Here is an 18,609-nt window from a genome sequence, read left to right on the forward strand (position 1 = left end):
TAACCATGTCATCGTCCCTGATGGGACTCCGGCTTGTTGTTGACAATTTGCCGGGACAGATGGTATACCAGCGAACATCGTTGGAGTAGCAGTAGGAGGCTCTGCTGCTACTGTGTCGGACGACACAGTCCTAGATGTCGACGGTTGTTCAGACATATCTAGTCTATCCAAAAGATTTCTTAGCAATTCTACAGGAACTTCCACTTGTGGTGGACTAACTTCGAAGATCAACGAGGGAAGGGTGATGATTATTCCGCTTAAAATAAATTTTATAACGACGCTTTAGACACAACTTGCTTTTTCAGTTTTAAAGAGTCGAGAAAAAGCTAAAGATGACTCTAGTCTCCTTTGATGTTTTAACGAGCCCGAAGTGACAAATGCTCGGATGGACTTTTTCAGTTATAGAGTTTGAAAAAGGCCAAAAGAAACTACTCTGGAGTTCTAGGCAGAGGGTGTGCCAAACTTTTCGCGAAACCACAGAATACGTTTTACGGTACGGGTGGTCGATCTTCGTGAATGCTGTGTTCACTGCATCGCGATCAGTAGGGCGGCCGACACGGCTTCCTAAGGATAAAGGATAAATGCCTATAGGGGTCTCCCAATATATGCGACGGTACGCGGGAGCACAAGTCCGTATTAGTGCTATCGTCCCTCAGGAGGAATCACCCACCTTCGTAGAGATCGACAGTCACTACGTTTAACGACGTCGGAACACGTCTCTACCTAGACCTCTATTGTGAGCGTTATGTTACAAAGCGTTTTTAGATTCATTCAATATATTTTAAGTTGATCTTGTTTAGCAGTTTGTCTTTCAGGATCACCACGAGATGTATTGGTACAAATTCCTAAATGCAGCTAAAATGATAAGCAAGCTTTACAATCTTTTTAGCTTTGAAAATCCTAACTACTGAGGGGAGAGAAAAACATTATCTTTCCACACAGAGCACAAAGCACAAACTAATGCACTTTCCCCTAGATCAATCACGCAAACTTATCAAAAAATGCAAATGCAAGATGCATGTATTTCTTTTCTTTTCCCTTAATGTTGATGTGGACAAAAGGAAACTGTCGTATAATTTTCGAATTCAATTTGAAGCGTAAACAAACAAGTTTTGTCTAAAATCAAAAGACGCCTTACAGGTACTTGTTTCGACACTAAAAATGTATGAATTCAAACCATAAAATGAAAAACAAACAAACTCAAACAGCCATGAACAGTAATAAAACTAGCTCTTAAGATCACGACGACACTTTTACAGTTCAAGATCTAAGAGGCCACAGCTATACTGGTTTGCTTTTCACGATGGGAAACTGTAACTGAAACAAGAAATACTGAAAGAACAATCACAGTTTCATCACACAACTGAGGCGGAATAATGTCAAGGAAAGTTGGTTTACAGCAAGTACAAATGACAAGCAATCAGCAGCAAAATAACAGTGAAAACAGGGCCAAGACTCAGTGGGAAACCTCAGGAAGACATAGCCTAACTGGTTCAGCGCAGGCTCTGGTCTGTCAAACTGACTCTCAGCGCAGTTCCCGAAGGGAGTACCTGCGCTGAAATGCAGACTGCCTTTGGACAGCCTGCACTGAGACACGAGAGTTGCGTTTACAAGGGTTTCCGGGTCATAAAAAGCTCAAAAATTCACTGTTTTTGCTGAAATAAAAAGCTATAGGTCAAGTACAAGCTAAGGGATGATCAAGAGGATGAAAAGCTATCACAAAGAGCACAAGAGTCCTTGTGGATCAGCTCTTCAAATCATAAACTTGCTCAGAAACTGAGCCAGAACAGCTGCCCTCTACTTTGCAATTGAATGACTCAATTGCAGTTCGATTTGGTGCTCTCCTTGTTTATGAGATGAATAGCAAGAAACACAATAAACCAACAAGATACTGGGTTCCCCAGTGGAGTCTCCAGTTTGTTGTGGGGAAAAGTATCCGACTCGGAATGACCCTATCCCTACTCTAAGGGTGATAGTTCCTTAGCAACAACTGAAAGTAAAGCTTTGATATTTTTCCTTTATGAAAGTACAGAGAAGGAAGAAAAGATTGACCAACCGATGTCTTTCACTTTTGTCGATCCTGTCTTCTCTCTTTGCCTCTTGTTCCCAGCTCCTTGCTCCCTTTGCCGGCCCAGCTACACAAAGATCCTGCAAAAACAAGAGAGGGAAACTACAAGAAACATGTACTCATAACTGATGCATGGATTAGAATGGATCAAATATACAGATAAAAACAATACATCATTGCAATACAAGTATATAGGAGAACATCAAAGCTTTATTAATAGAAGAAAAAGGTTCTGAGAAGGTTACAACCATAAATGGCTCCAATCCAGCAGCACCTCCCCAGCAGCAAGAAATCTCCTCTTCTCCTCTATAAAAGCAATCACCCAATAGCTCTAACTGTAAACCAACAGCACTTCCTTGCTTTGCACAAAATTCCAGCCTCCCTAGACCTCATGAGAGAGCTCTATATATAGGAGATTTGGAGAAAGGATGAGTCAGCTTGAGGCTGGCTTCAAGCTGACTAGTGTCCTCTCCCACTTCAGTTATACTTCAGTTCTTGAGTCCACTTGGAGATCCTTGCTTCCACTTGGAGTTTAAGAACCTCTTACTCATCACTGGGCGAATTCCCTGATCCAAGTGTCATTTTGGAAGCTTCCTGGGCATTGACACCTTGAGAAATGAGCCTGCCACTTGTCCAAACACGTTCAGCGCAGGTAGCTAGTGTTGGAGTTGACATTCAGCGCAGGTAGCCAGTGTAGCAGTTGACATTTAGCGCAGGTAGCCAGTGTAGCAGTTGACATTCAGTGCAGGTAGCCAGTGTAGCAGTTGACATGATCCAGAATTGCCTTGTTTTTGAGCGTTTTCAGGTGGAGAACTGATAGGAAGTGCTGTGGTTTGCTGACCTTGTTCCTCTAGGGGTAAGAACAACATGTTTAGGGACTGAGGATCCCTGTAATTATTGACATTTCATGCTCCATGCTGCGAGGCACAAAAATGTCTATAACAGGACTGCCCCTGTCAAACTACTCCCCCTGTCCTGCTACATCTTTATGAATGAACTTGAGTGATGATAAAGAAATAACCCCCATCTTTTGACACAGATGTTCGAATGCTTCTCGAGGAAGAGGTTTTGTGAAAATATCAGCTATCTGCTCCTTAGTACTAATATATTCCAGGACGATGTTTTGTTCAGCTACTTGCTCACAAAGGAAATGATACTTGATTAGTATGTGTTTGGTTCTTGAGTGCATCACTAGATTTTTGTTGAGACTGATAGCACTTGTGTTGTCACAATAGACGATAATCACTTGATCTGTACATATGTCGACATCTTTTAGAGCTTCCTTCATCCATAGTATCTGAGTACAACAGTCTACTACAACAATATACTCGGCTTCAGCAATGCATAATGATATGGATGATTGTTTTTTGCTGAGCCAAGATACTAAACAGTCTCCTAGGAAGAACGCATTTCCACTAGTACTTTTCCGATCATCTATACTTCCAACCCAATCAGCATCGGTGTATGCAGTGACAGTCAGTGTTGAGCTCTTTGGGTACCAAAGACTGAAACCAAAAGTTCCTTTCAGGTATATGAGAATTCTTTTTACAACTAATAAGTGGGATTGTTTGGGAGCAGATTGAAATCTTCCCACCATTCCTACTTCCTGCATTATGTCTGGTCTTGTAGCTGTTAAGTATAGAAGGGCTCTAATCATTGACCTGTAATGAGTTGCATCTACTAGAGGAGAGTCATCATCTTTGCTCAGTTTGCAGTTTGTGGTCATAGGTGTGCTCACGGGTGCACAGTCCTCCGTTCCATATTTTTTGAGCATTTCTTTTAGATATTTGGTTTGAGATATACACAATCCTGCTCTGATTTGAGATACTTGAAGTCCAAAGAAGTGGGGAAACTCTCCTATCATTGACATCTCAAACTCTTTTGACATGCTTTGAGAAAAATCATGGCTCATTTCATCATTATTACTAGCAAAAATCAGATCATCGACATAAACAAGAGCAACTAGTAACTTACTTTCATTTGTCTTTATGTATAGATTACTTCCAGCCACTCCCTTTTTGAAGCCTTATTGTTGTAGGTAGTGATCCAATCTTTCATACCAAGCTCTAGGAGCTTGTTTCAACCCATATAAAGCCTTTTTCAACTTACAGACTAAGTCCTTTCCTGCTGTTAGATCAAAACCTTCTGGCTGCTCCATGTAGACTTCCTCCTTGAGTTCCCCATTTAGAAATGCTGATTTCACATCCATTTGATAGATTTTGAATCCTTTTGAGCAAGAAAATGCCAAGAACATTCGATAGCTTCCATATGGGCCACTGGTGCAAATGTCTCTTCAAAGTCAATTCCTTCAATTTGTGAATAGCCTTTGCAGACAAGTCTTGCCTTGTTTCTGATAACCTATCCTTCCTCATTCATTTTATTTTTGAACACCCATTTGGTTCCTATTATGTTTTTGTCCTTTGGACGAGGTACCAGCTCCCATGTCTTGTTCTTCTCAATTTGGGACATTTCTTCTTCCATGGCTTTTACCCAATGAGGATCCTTACTTGCTTCTGCAAAAGTTTCTGGTTCTATCATAGATAGGAGGGCAATGACTTTTCTCTTGGGTGTGATTGTTATCCTTCTTCAAGTCTGCACACCTTCATCTCTATCACAAATGATCTGCTCTTTTGGATGATGTCTTTGGACATACTTCATCTTTGAAGGGGTATTAGGTGGTTCTCTTTCCTCTTCTTCTTCTTCTTCTTCCTCATATATTTCTTCTTCTTTAGGTTCTTCTTCTTCAATGAGAAAGTCATCTTCATGTTCTTCAATTTCCTTTTCTGGAAGATCTTCATCAAACTTTACATCAATGCTTTCCACTATTTTCTTCAGTTGATAATTGTAGCACTTGTAAGCCTTGCTCTATGTAGAGTATCCAAGAAATATCCCTTCATCAACCCGAGAATCAAACTTTCCGGGTGAGCCATCATTTATTTTTATGAAGCACTTTCTTCCAAAGATCTTGAAGTACTTCATCGAAGCAGGTCTTCTTTTCCATAGCTCATAAGGAGTGTTTCCACAATTTGGTCTTAATTGAGTTTGATTCAATGTATAGACAGTTGTCCCTATTGCTTCTCTCCAGAATCTAGGCTGTAATTCTGCTGTTAATATCATTGTTCTTGCCATTTCTTGGACTGTTCGATTTCTTCTTTCAACTACCCCATTTTGCTGAGGTGTTCTGGCAACAGAGAATTCCCTTTTAATTCCATGAATATTACGGAACTCACTAAATTCGTTTGATGTGAATTCTCCCCCTCGGTCTATTCTGAGGCACTTAATTTTTTAATCTTTTTCATTTTCTACAAGGGCTTTTACATTATTAAAACACTCAAAATTTTCAGATTTAAACTTTATAAAATATATCCACGTCATTCTAGTTTAATCATCAACAAATAACTCAAAGTACCTTTGTCCTTGGAGTCCCTGATTTCTAGTTGGCCCACACACATCAGCATGGATGATCTCCAAGGGCTTCAATATAGAGAGCTCCTTTGTCTTCTGGCTAGTTCTGGTCTGCTTTCCATGTTGACATGGACCACATACTCCTTAATTTGGTTTGAACAGCCTTGGGATGTCTCGTACAACTTTGATCTTGCTGATATTGATTAGATTTTCGAAGCAAGTATGTCCAAGTCGCTTATGCCACAACCAACTCTCATCTGTCTGACTTAAGTAGCATTTATTTTCTTGAATCTTGTTTAGAATGTAAATGTTGTCTGATGTTCTCACCCCTTTTTCCACAAGTTCCCCTGAGGCAGAGTTCCTTATTTCACAGTCTTTGGTGCTCAAAATAGCCTTATGTCCCTGATCACAGATTTGGCTGACACTCAGGAGGTTGTGTTTGAGTCCGTCAACTAGCAAAGCATCTTGAGCTTTTCCTTTTCCATTGATTAGAGTAACTGTTCCTTTTCTTGCAATTCTGCTAGATCCACTTCCAAAGGACACATTCCATTCCTTTTTTCTCAACGAGACAAACTTTCTTCTGTCTCCTGTCATGTGTCTGGAGCACCCACTATCCACAAACCAATGGTTTCCATTATTTTGAGCATATAGAGCCAGGTAGAATTAACCCATTCTGGAGTTCTTTCTACTCGTCTTTCTTCCTTTAAGTGGGGAGTCTTGTTCATAGTGTCCATTATTGTAGCAGAAAGAGCAAATCAAATCAAATTTGGTCAAGGGATCAAATGAATTGAAGGTTTTTATTTGTCCCTACCTTTTGGGGGCATATGAGTTGATTATTCGGTCATTTAACTTTGTCTTTTCACTTCTGCGAGCCATACAATGTCTTACCTGATGACCGAAGTTTTTATAGTGAAAGTAGTGTCCAAGAAAGATGGTTTTGTACCTGTTGAAGAAACCACAGTTTGAGTCGATTTCCTTCCTGGGAATTACTCCTCCCTCATTCTTTGGATTTGCGATGGGCCCTTGGTGGAGTACAGGTTTGTATTTGTTGTAGTGTCCATGATTTGACTCCACATTCTTCTTTGGAGTAATTCTCTCTTCATTCTTGGGATCTGGGATGCCCTTTTGATAACATACTTTTTCATCTTTTGGATTGTAGGAAAGTGCATCGGCATAGCTTTCCGCACTATTCTTAGTGCTTGAGGATTCTCCTTTGAAACCTATTCTAGACTTGTCATGTTGAGGTTTTTGATTTTTCAGAATAGTCTCAAGTATTTGAGAGCTTTTATAGCCCTTTCTAATTTGCTCCAACTCCTTTCTCAGAGACACTATTTCGACCTCACGTTCTTCACAAGTCTCTTTTTTTTCTTTAAGCTTTGCTTCCAAGAGATCTTCTCTCCTTCTTATTTCCTCGTTTTCCACTTTGAGAGAAATGATTTTCTTCCGTAGTTTCTCATTTTCTTCAATGGCACTTATTAACAGTTCCTCTACATTTCGTTCCAGCCCTGAGTCATCATCATCTACGAGTGCCATGAATAATGTTTCTTGGCTTTCATCATGATCACTTTCCTCATCTGATTTCTTTTTGATGACCATAAACTCATCCTCATCAGACTCATCTTACTTGGAGAAGAAGTTTTTCTTATTAAACCCTTTCCTTTTGTGTGCCATTCTTTTAGAATTTCCTTCATCATCACTGTCATGTTTATGAGGACATCTTGCTTCATAATGACCTATTTTACCACATTTAAAATAGATAAGAGGATACTTGCCTTTAAGCTTAGATCATCTCTTCAGCTTTCGTAAAAATTGAGCCAATTCAGATTCCACATCTGACTTATCACTACAGTCATCCCTTTCTTTCCCCTTCTTTGACTTTGAGGCCTTGAATGCTACATCTTTGGAGCTTGGGCCACCTTTCCTCATTTCATAGGCAGTAAGAATTCCATGGAGTTCATCCATTTTGAGGGTATCTAGATCCTTTTCTTCTTCTATAGCACTTATTTTGGAGTCAAATCTATCTGGAAGAGACCTTAATCCCTTAGCCATCTCCACCAAAGTTTTTCCCCCAAAACTTTGCTTAGGGTTTCTGGGTCATGAGGTCCCAAACCTCCATGGATCTTGGGTTTGCAGAGCTTTTCCCAAGCTACCAGAGCCCATTTCTTTTTCTCTTCCCCTTTGCCCCAAGGAAAATCTCTTTGGGTGTTCCTAATGTGTTGTAAAACTCCTTTTGGAGCAGGAAGAGCTAGAAACATGAAGATGGGGATGGTTTGCAAAACAACCTTTATAAGCACTAGACGTCCTGCTAAATTCAGAGATCTACTTGTCCATTTCCTGATTTTGTCCTGCATTTTATTAGTCACTGTCTCCCAAACTTCCTTACTCAGAGGTTTGTCGGTGAGTTGTATTCCCATATATTTGGAGGGTAGTTGATCTCTTTGAAAGCCAAGAATTCTGAAGAGATTTCTCTGAATAGAAATGTGGGTATTAAAAAATAAAATTTTTGATTTTGTGAGGCTTACCTCTGTACCAGCGGCCATAGCAAAATCATTCAGGATTTGTTTGAAATCGTTAGCTTCCTTGACCGTGGGTGTATCCTGCGGCATAGTGTCATCCGCAAAATGTTGATGAGTCAAGGTATCCCCATTCAGGGTTAGTTTGAGACCCTGGATTCTTCCTTCCGCATTGACTGATTTGATCGCTTTGCTTAATCCTTCCATCATGAGAATAAAGAGGAAGGGGGAGAGCAGATCTCCTTTTATGAGGCCTCTCAAAGGCCTAAATGTTCTGGATGGAGAGCCATTAAGTAGGATTGAAAAACTAGCTGTGGTAACAAGGGCCATTACCCATCTTATCTAGTTGTGGTTAAAGCCATACACTTTTAGTACTTCCCTGATGTACAACCGGCTTACCTTATCATAAGCTTTCGCTAGGTCAAGTTGTATGATCATACCCGCTTGCTTATTGCTCTTGAGAGAATGAACCACCTCGTGAGCTTGAATGATGTTATTTAGAATTTTCCTTCCTTCCACATATCTAGTTTGCTCCTCAGACACAAGAGTTGGAAGAAGGGGCTTGAGTCTGTTTGCAATTACTTTAGAAATAATTTTGTACACCACATTGCATAAAGCTATGGGTCTGAATCTATCTGGTGTCATAGCTTTTTACTGCTTTGGAATTAAGGCTATGAAAGATGCATTGAGCACCCTCAAAACTGTTTTAGATTTCCGCGTCCTCCACAACATCAAGGATATCTTATTTGACTATTTCCCAGCATGTTTTGAAGAAGTCTACATTGAACCCATCTGGGCCTAGAGCTTTCCCATTTTGCATCTCTTTGATGACTTCATTGACCTCCTCTTCAGTCATTGGCCTGTTAAGATTGTAATTGTCTTCCCTGGTTACAAGTTTTGGAATGTACTATGTGAAGCTGTTGATAAATTGTGATCTGTCTAAGAGAGGCTCCTCTGCTATGCTTTGGAAATGTTGTACCAGAGCAGATTGCATTTATTTTTGGGTACTTAGCTCTTTCCCTCGAGTATCTCTGAGTTTTGAAATCCTGTTATGTGCCCTATGATCCATGGTTGACTTGTGAAAAACTTTGTATTTCTTTCCCCTTCTTTAATCCATTACACTCTCGATTTCTGTCTCTAGAAGATCTCCTCTTGCTGGCATTTTTTTTCCAATTCCTGTTGAAGAGAGTCAGCTTGCATTTGCCTTTCCTTGGTAAAGCCATCTAGGATGAGGATTTGGTTAATTCCCTGTAGTTTCAGTTCATCTTCTCTTTTGGCTTTGAAAATATTGTCAAACTCATTTTTGTTCCATTCTTTAAGCCTGAGTTTGATGTGTTTCAGTCTCTGTTGCAGTAGGAACATCTTCGTGCCTTGAATGGGCATGTCTTCCACCCACCATTTTCCAATATTAGTGATGAAGTCAGGGTGAGTGAGCCAAACATTTTCAAACCTGAAAGGTTTGTTCCTCAGAGTGCCTATAAAAGAAGCTTCAAGCTGGATAGGCCAGTGATTCGAGCCTCTGAAAGGAAGGATTAAAGCAGTCAAGTCAAGGCCATTGAGACGGGGGTCCTCCGAGATTATGAATCTGTCTAGTTTAGAGGAAACTTGAGAAGCCCCTCCCCTCTTATTGTTCCAAGTGAACGTTCCATTTATTGTCTCCGTATCCACTAGCCTCATGTCGTTTAGGAAGTTCTGGAAGGCAATGGAGTCTCTGCCTAGTATTTTGGCCCCGCATTTTTTTTTCTATAAGAGATCTGATCATATTAAAGTCCCCTCCCAGAATTCAGGGCATAACAGGATGCCTCTCTCTCAGCTCCTCCAGTGAGGTGAGAAGCCTGAGTTTATCTTCAAGTTTTTGAGGACCATAGACATTTGTGATCATATAGAGTTCCTTGTCACCCAAAGGTTGGATTACTATCGAAAGGTAGTTCCTGGATGCTTTAGCATCTAGGATTCCAAGTTTCTAGGGATTCCAAAGAGTGAGAACCCCTCCTGCTGTGTTCTTTTCTTTAACTTGTAGATACTCGTACTTCATGAGCCATTTGCTATGTATCTCTTTGATTTTGTCTATTGAACATTTTGTTTCCTGTATAAACACCATATCTGGTTTTTCTTCTTTTATTCTATTGCTGAGATTTCTTTGTTTTCTTTTACTTACTAGACCCCTAATGTTCCAGGTTCTGAGCTTCATTATGAAAGGTTTGTAAATGAGTAACTAGTAAGATCTTTCATCTTGCCCGAGTTAATCATGTGTTTCCCACACTCCGTCAGTAGCTCATTATGTCTCTCCCTTTCTCTTTTCTGGCCTGGGTTCTTGGAAGAGTGTCCTGATGTTACCTCCATCGGTTTTACCCCTCTATTTTCCTCTTTATCATGGTTGCTTTTGACTCCAGAACCCTTTGCTTGAGATCTCCAAAGGAAGAGTTGTTGCACTCTATCAAACTCCTCTCGTGGTAGAGAATCAACACCTTTGGTGGTTCCCTTCTCCAGGAACTTTTCTAGATCGAGATTCTCCCTCTCAAGACTCTCCTTTAGTTCGTGGTCCTCCGTACCAACTTCACTTGGGTCATCTCATGGTCCTTGCCAAGTTCCATAGTGCTTGGAAGATCCTCCTTTAGTTTGTTGTTCTCATTTATGTCCTCCATGGTAGCATGTTTTTCCTTCTCTACAGGATTATCCTCCGGTGCCTGGTTCATTCCGTTGTTCCCACCTTCTTCTTCTAAAATCTTGAAACTATTACATGACTTGGTTGCTTATCCTCGTTAGTTTTCTTTTGGTACTTTTTTTCTCCTTTCCCTTTGCCTCCCAACTTGGTAAAGCCTTCAGGATCTTTGCCTGTGTTGGTTTTCATATTGTTCTCCAGTTTGTTTAGTGGGCAGTCTCTGAAGATGTGCTTGTGTTCATGAAATTTACGGCATCTAAATGGGACATGTTCATAGTCCACCGCCTACACCCATTCTTCATCATATACTTCTAGAATGATTTCGTCTGGAAGTGCTCCCGATAGGTCCATTTCTACACATATGCGAGCAAAGGAGGTATATTTACCTTGCAGAGTTGCATCTGATATTTTTAAAAAATGACCTAATTTATTGCCTATGGTTTTTAAGGATTCTGGCAGCCAATAATCTAAAGGTAGAGAGTAGAGTCTTATCCATACAGGTACCATTGTGAATGTTTCTCATTCTGGGACAAAATTCATCACCCATGGTCGCATGTAGAGGCCTGCAGTAGCATAGAAATATGGTCCTCCTTCGAACACTCTGTATTTATCCTCTAGGTTTGTGAACACCACTGTGAAGAATCCCTTGGACCCAAGATGAAGGTTTATATCTCCCTTTGGTTTCCAGTGGTTTCTTATCCATGTGTGCAAGGCTTCTTTGCTAGCCATATTCCCATAAATTTGCATATAACCACGTTTGCCACCATGTGATCCCTGTGCACCTGTAGTGCTAGATCATTTAAAACAACCAAGGGTTTACTGGTTGACCTAGGTTTACAGAGTCTTGTCACAGTCTTGTGCTTAGTTCTCTGACTGTTGTCTCCTATTCTCTTCTCTCTTCTGACTTCCTCATGATTCTCTTCCTGTTCATGGGATTTGATGCTTTCCAGCTTTTTTGTACTTGTCTTCTCCGTTTCTGCCTCCATTAGTTTCTTGAATCAATTCGAACCAGCCTCCTTACTTATGTTCACAACTACATGACTGTAGGAGGGAGTGGAGCTCCCCCCTCCTTGCCCCTCCACGGTTACCAGCTCGCACCCGTCACTCCCTGTTCAAAACCCTTGTTCCGCTCGCCTCCCATGGTTCCCTTCATTTATCTTAAAGTTATAATTAAAAAAAAAGAGAGAGAGATGTTTTACTATTAATTTAACAACTAGATTATAATTATCATAGTCATAAATCATTAAAAAAATTAAATATTTAAATAAATAAAATTTATCATTAGCCCTTTTTAAATATTTTCCAAATACTAAACGTTTTTCTATGATTTTTAACTTAATATTAAATTGGTTGAATTCGGCACATTCACTTTGAATAAAACTAGGAAAAAAGTTGGAGTAGAATAAATAACCTTTAGCAAAATTCACACATTAACTTTTTCCATAGTAACTGAGATCAATTTTAACTAGGAATAAAGTTGGAGTAGAAAAAATGACCTTTAACAAAATTCACACATTAACTTTTTGCATGGTAACTGAGACCAACCTTGCATGTCTGGTTCAAGGAAAGAAGGTAAAACAACTTTAACAAACCAATTGAAACAAAGGAGAAATTGAAGAATAACATTACAATAAATGTCTAACCTTCTTTAGTTTTGTTTGCACTCAAAACATCAAAGTGAGATCTGGTTAATACCCTGGTAGAATTAGTTTGGATCCCATTCCCCAACCTGTGCACCATAGAATTTGAATAACCTAAAATGCAATGAAGAGCTATGGCAGAATTAGTTTGGATCTCATTCCCCACCCTGTGTACCATAAAATTTGAATAACCCAAAATGAAATGAAGAGCTCTAGTGCATTGCATTGGATTTCCTCATAGCTATCAAATCCTTGGTCTATGATAATTGATACGCTCAGACATTACTAATACACACACGAAAGAAGGAAAAAAAGATAAACTTATTGAATTCAAGAAAATCAATTTCTTGTAATAAGAACATCTTCGTGCCTTGAGGCTCTTGATAAATTGTGATCTGTCTAAGAGAGGCTCCTCTGCTATGCTTTGGAAATGTTGTACTAGAGCAGATTGCATTTATTTGTGGATACTTAGCTCTTTCCCTCGAGTATCTTTGAGTTTTGAAATCCTGTTATGTGCCCTGTGATCCATGGTTGACTTGTGAAAAACTTTGTATTTCTTTCCCCTTCTTTAATCCATTGCACTCTCAATTTCTGTCTCCAGAAGATCTCCTCTTGCTGGCATTTGCTTTCCCATTCCTGTTGAAGAGAGTCAGCTTGCATTTGCCTTTCCTTGGTAAAGCCATCTATGATGAGGATTTGGTTAATTCCCTGTAGTTTCTGTTCAACTTCTCTTTTGGCTTTGAAAATATTGCCAAACTCATTTTTGTTCCATTCTTTAAGCCTGAGTTTGATGTGTTTCAGTCTCTGTTGCAGTAGGAACATCTTCGTGGCTTGAATAGGCATGTCTTCCACCCACCATTTTCCAATATTAGTGATGAAGTCAGGGTGAGTGAGCCAAACATTTCCAAACCTGAAAGGTCTGTTCCTCGGAGTGCCTATAAAAGAAGCTTCAAGCTGGATAGGCCAGTGATCCGAGCCTCTGAAAGGAAGGGTTAAAGCAGTCAAGTCAAGGCCAGTGAGACAGGGGTCCTCCGAGATTATGAATATGTCTAGTTTAGAGGCAACTTGAGAAGCCCCTCCCCTCTTATTGTTCCAGGTGAAGGTGCCATTTATTGTCTCCATATCCACTAGCCTCATGTCGTTTAGGAAGTTCTGGAAGGCAATGGAGTCTCTGCCTAGTATTTTGGTACCGCCTTCTTTTTCTATAAGAAATCTGATCATATTAAAGTCCCCTCCCAGAATCCAGGGCATAACAAGATGTCTCTCTCTCAGCTCCTCCAGTGAGGTGAGAAGCCTAAGTTTGTCTTCAAGTTTTTGAGGACCATAGACATTTGTGATCATATAGAGTTCCTTGTCACCCAAAGGTTGGATTACCATCGAAAGGTGAAGCATCCAGGATTCCAAGTTTCTGGGGATTCCAAAGAGTGAGAATCCCTCCTGCTGTTGTTTGCTTTAACTTCTAGATACTCGTACTTCATGAGCCATTTGCTATGTATCTCTATGATTTTGTTGACTGAACATTTTGTTTCCTATATAAACATCATATCTGGTTTTTCTTCTTTTATTCTATTGTTGAGATTTCTTTGTTTTCTTTTACTTACTAGACCCCTAATGTTCCAGGTTCTGAGCTTCATTATGAAAGGTTTGTAAATGAGTAACTAGTAAGATCTTTCATCTTGCCTAAGTTAATCATGTGTTTCCCACACTCCGTCAGTAGCTCATTCTGTCTCTCCCTTTCTCTTTTCTGGCCTGGGTTCTTGGAAGAGTGTCCTGATGTTACCTCCATCGGTTTTACCCCTCTATTTTCCTGTCTATCATGATTCCTTTGACTCCAAAACCCTTTGCTTGACATCTCCAAAGGAAGAGTTGTTGCACTCTATCGAACTCCTCTCGTGGTAGAGAATCAACACCTTTGATGGTTCCCTGCTCCAGGAACTTTTCTAGATCAAGATTCTCCCTCTCAGGAATCTCCTGTAGTTCATGGTCCTCCGTACCAACTTTACTTGGGGTCATCTCATGGTCCTTGCCAAGTTCCATAGTGCTTGGCAAATCCTCCTTTAGTTTTTTGTTCTCATTTATGTCCTCCACAGTAACATCTTTTTCCTTCTCTACAGGATTATCCTCTGGTACCTGGTTCGTTCCATTGTTCCCACCTTCTTCTTCTAAAATCTTGAAACTGTTATGACTTGGTTGCTTATCCTCGTTAGTTTTCTTTTGGTACTTTTTTCCTCCTTTCCCTTTGCCTCCCAACTTGGTAAAGCCTTCAGGATTTTTGCCTATGTTGGTTTTCATATTGTCCTCCAGTTTGTTTAGTGGGCAGTCTCTGAAGAGGTTCCCATGTTCATGACATTTACAGCATCTGAATGGGACAAGTTCATAGTCCACCGCCTACACCCATTCTTCAACATATACTTCTAGAATGATTTCGTCCGGAAGTGCTCCCGATAGGTCCATTTCTACACATATGTGAGCGAAGGAGGTATATTTACCTTGCATAGTTGCATCTGATATTTTTAAAAAATGACCTAATTTATTGCCTATGGCTTTTAAGGATTCTGGCAGCCAATAATCTAAAGGTAGAGAGTAGAGTCTTATCCATACCTGTACTGATGTGAATGTTTCTCATTCTGCGACAAAATTCATCACCCATGGTCGCATGTAGAGGCCTGCAGTAGCATAGAAATATGTTCCTCCTTCGAACACTTTGTCTTTATCCTCTAGGCTTGTGAACACCACTGTGAAGAATCCCTTGGACCCAAGATGAAGGTTTATATCTCCCTTTGGTTTCCAGTGGTTTCTTATCCATGTGTGCAAAGCCTTCTTTGTTGGCCATATTCCCATAAATTTGCATATAACCACATATGTCGCCATGTGATCCCTGTGCACCTGTAGCGCTAGATCATTTAAAACAACCCAGGGTTTACAGAGTCTTGTCACAGTCTTGTGCTCAGTTCTCTGACTGTTGTCTCCTATTCTCTTCTCTCTTCTGTCTTCCTCGTGATTCTCTTCCTATTCATGAGATTTGATGCTTTCCGGCCTTTTTGTGCTTGTGTTCTCCGTTTCTGCCTCCATTAGTTTCTTGAATTGATTCGAACCAACCTCCTTGCTTCTGTTCACAACTACATGACTGTAGGAGGGAGTGGAGCTCCCCCCTCCTTGCCCCTCCATGGTTACCAGCTCGCACCTATTGCTCCCTGTTCAAAACCCTCGTTCCGCTTGCGTCCCATGGTTCCCTTCATTTATCTTAAAGTTATAATAAAAAAAAAGAGAGAGATGTTTTACTATTAATTTAACAACTAGATTATAATTATCATAGTTATAAATCATTAAGAAAATTAAATATTTAAATAAATAAAATTTATCATTAGCCCTTTTTAAATATTTTCCAAATACTAAAGTTTTGTCTATGATTTTTAACTTAATATTAAATTGGTTGAATTTGGCACATTCACTTTGAATAAAACTAGGAATAAAGTTGGAGTAGAATAAATAACCTTTAACAAAATTCACACATTAACTTTTTCCATAGTAACTGAGATCAATTTTAACTAGGAATAAAGTTGGAGTAGAATAAATAACCTTTAACAAAATTCACACATTAACTTTTTGCATGGTAACTGAGACCAACCTTGCATGTCTGGTTCAAGGAAAGAAGGTAAAACAACTTTAACAAACCAATTGAAACAAAGGAGAAATTGAAGAATAACATTCCAATAAATGTCTAACCATCTTTCGTTGGGTTTGCACTCAAAACGTCAAAGTGTCTGGTTCAAGGAAATAAGGTAAAACAACTTTAACAAACCAATTGAAACAAAGGAGAAATTGAAGAATAACATTCCAATAAATGTCTAACCATCTTTCGTTGTGTTTGCACTCAAAACGTCAAAGTGAGATCTGGTTAATACACTAACACACTCAAAACGTCAAAGTGAGATCTAGTTAATACAATGGTAGAATTAGTTTGGATCCCATTCCCCAACCCGTGCACCATAGAATTTGAATAACCTAAAATGCAATGAAGACCAATGGCACAATTAGTTTGGATCTCATTCCCCAACCTGTGCACCATAAAATTTGAATAACCCAAAATGAAATGAAGAGCTCTAGTGCATTGCATTGGATTTCCTCATAGCTATCAAATCCTTGGTCAATGATAATTGATACGCTCAGACATTACTAATAGACACACGAAAGAAGAAAAAAAGATAAACTTATTGAATTCAAGAAAATCAATTTCTTGTAATAAGAACAATTTCTTGAATTCTTGATATATGTTGCAAGCGGGAGTTATAAAAACTATACCTAAATAAAATAAATTCAACGGAGTTAGGAAAAAAATGTAAAAAATAAAAAATAAAAAAGTTAAATAAAAAATAAATAAAACTAAAAGAAAAAACAAATTAATATACTATAAAAACAAAAGTGCTAATACTATATGTGGTGGATATAATAAATACTCAACCTTCAAAAAACAATCCATACTCAAAACATAACTATACGCAGAGGTTATGAAAGTATCGAATCAATCTTATTTGTCATTCACACCTTCATGTACGAACCAGGAAGACAGGAAATAAAATTAAGCCTTTCACACACAAAATGAAGAGGGAAGTCTGTGGTCACTCGTTTTTATGAAGCAATTGTGATGTACCGAACGACGACCCAGGAGACCTGTGCCATATTATATTCTTCACCAATAATCAAATGAAAATTTATGGTTTGTGAATCATTAAATGAAAATTATATAGAAAAACATTCATGAAATACTCAAATAAATATCAACGTCACGTTTTTTTCCTTATCCTCTCTCTTAGTAATTTTTTCCACACTCTCAGTGTGGATAAGCATTTCGTGATCGCTAGTTTAAGAAGACCCGGAACATCTGGAACAAACCCGGATGTCCAGGAGCGATTAGCGCGCCTTCTGATTCATCCCACGCCGCCCAACTAGGGGGGATCAACCTTCATAAGAATTTCGTGCAGTATACGCTACGCTAAGACCAAGATTGGGATGGCTAGCCCCGCCTATATATAGAGTGCCATTCGTGGTATACAACATCAAATAAGCTCAACCGCAATTCCTTCGTTGTTTAGTACTTGTGTTTAATTACTTGGTGGTGGACGTTGCAATGGGGGCAAGAACATTAGCAGTTTCGATTTATGTTACAGCAATACTAGCTTTGATATTTAACGTTTGTCTTCAAGGTAAGGTTACAGTAATCCCTTGACTGCATTGCATCGTATTTTATGTACGTAAATGAGTTCAGATATGATAAAGAAATATTTGATATCATAAAGAAATATTTTTTTGCTTTTGTAACTGCAGGAGCTACGGGTGCGACGTTTGTGATCCAGAACCAGTGTTCATACACGGTATGGGCCGCAGGAATTCCCGTAGGTGGCGGTCAAGCGTTGGGGCAGGGTCAATCATGGAGTGTTGACGTGCCCGCAGGAACAAGCTCAGGTAGATTTTGGGGACGTACTGGATGCTCCTTCGATGCCTCTGGTAAAGGAAGCTGCAGCACTGGTGACTGCGGTGGCGTGCTCAGCTGTACGCTCGCGGGACAGTCTCCTACAACGCTGGTTGAATATACTCTGAATGGGGGCAACAATCAAGATTTCTATGACCTCTCTGTAATTGATGGTTTCAATGTCCCTCTCTCCCTAACTCCCTCCGACGGTAGCTGCAAAGTACTGACTTGCAAAATGGACCAGTGCCCAGATGCCTACCTATATCCCACTGATGACACTAAAACCCACGCTTGCGCTTCTGGTGCTAATTACAACATTATATTCTGCCCTTGATTAGAAGTTTATCATACTGAATTCTCTGGTCGTTACATAAAATACATCGTTAGTAAACCGATTTCTATGTAGTACCATAGCTATAATAAGAGTATTACAATCATGTTGATTGTATTTTCATATTTATAATAAGAATACCATTGCGTGCATGGTTGCAAGAAGTTCTATCCTGTAAAAGCCAAAGGTGTTTTACTTCTACTTTGCAAATGAGTAATGCTATTTTGGAAAACTTAAGGGGTATATGCATCAATTTGGATATCTTTTAAGGGATCTTAAATGATTTAATAAATAATTAAAGATGATTTTATAAATGTTAAAATAAATAATTATAGATAATTTTATAAATATTAAAGTAAGGAAATGACTACACATTTATTCGAAACCTAATTGTACGAAGATTAAATCAAACCTGTTTTAACGTAAACATTTATTCAAAACTCAAATATGCGAAGAGGTTGCGAAAGTTTCCAATCAATCGTATTTCTCATTCAGATTTTCATGTACGAACCAGGAAGAG

General features: G+C 39.3%; 1 protein-coding gene across 1 annotated transcript; it reads left to right on the forward strand.

Moving 5' to 3' along the window:
* Window positions 1-17,333: 17,333 nt before the first annotated feature.
* On the forward strand, window positions 17,334-18,253 carry LOC149204219 (thaumatin-like protein). Its single transcript, XM_089393241.1, has 2 exons — window positions 17,334-17,492; window positions 17,614-18,253. The coding sequence occupies exons 1-2, from the start codon at window positions 17,417-17,419 to the stop codon at window positions 18,090-18,092; spliced, it is 555 nt and encodes a 184-aa protein (XP_089249367.1). The 5' UTR covers window positions 17,334-17,416; the 3' UTR covers window positions 18,093-18,253.
* Window positions 18,254-18,609: the final 356 nt, after the last annotated feature.

The sequence above is a fragment of the Pinus tabuliformis genome, chromosome 1_2 (genome assembly GCF_031772625.1).
Source record: "Pinus tabuliformis cultivar Carrire ecotype Pingquan chromosome 1_2, CPIR1, whole genome shotgun sequence".
Classification (NCBI taxonomy): Eukaryota; Viridiplantae; Streptophyta; class Pinopsida; order Pinales; family Pinaceae; genus Pinus; species Pinus tabuliformis.

Coding starts and splice junctions, on each gene's coding strand:
- LOC149204219 (XM_089393241.1), top strand. CDS start 17,417: ATGGGGGCAAGAACATTAGCAGTTTCGATTTATGTTACAGCAATACTA. Junction 17,493..17,613: donor ATTTAACGTTTGTCTTCAAG/GTAAGGTTACAG, acceptor TTGTAACTGCAG/GAGCTACGGGTGCGACGTTT.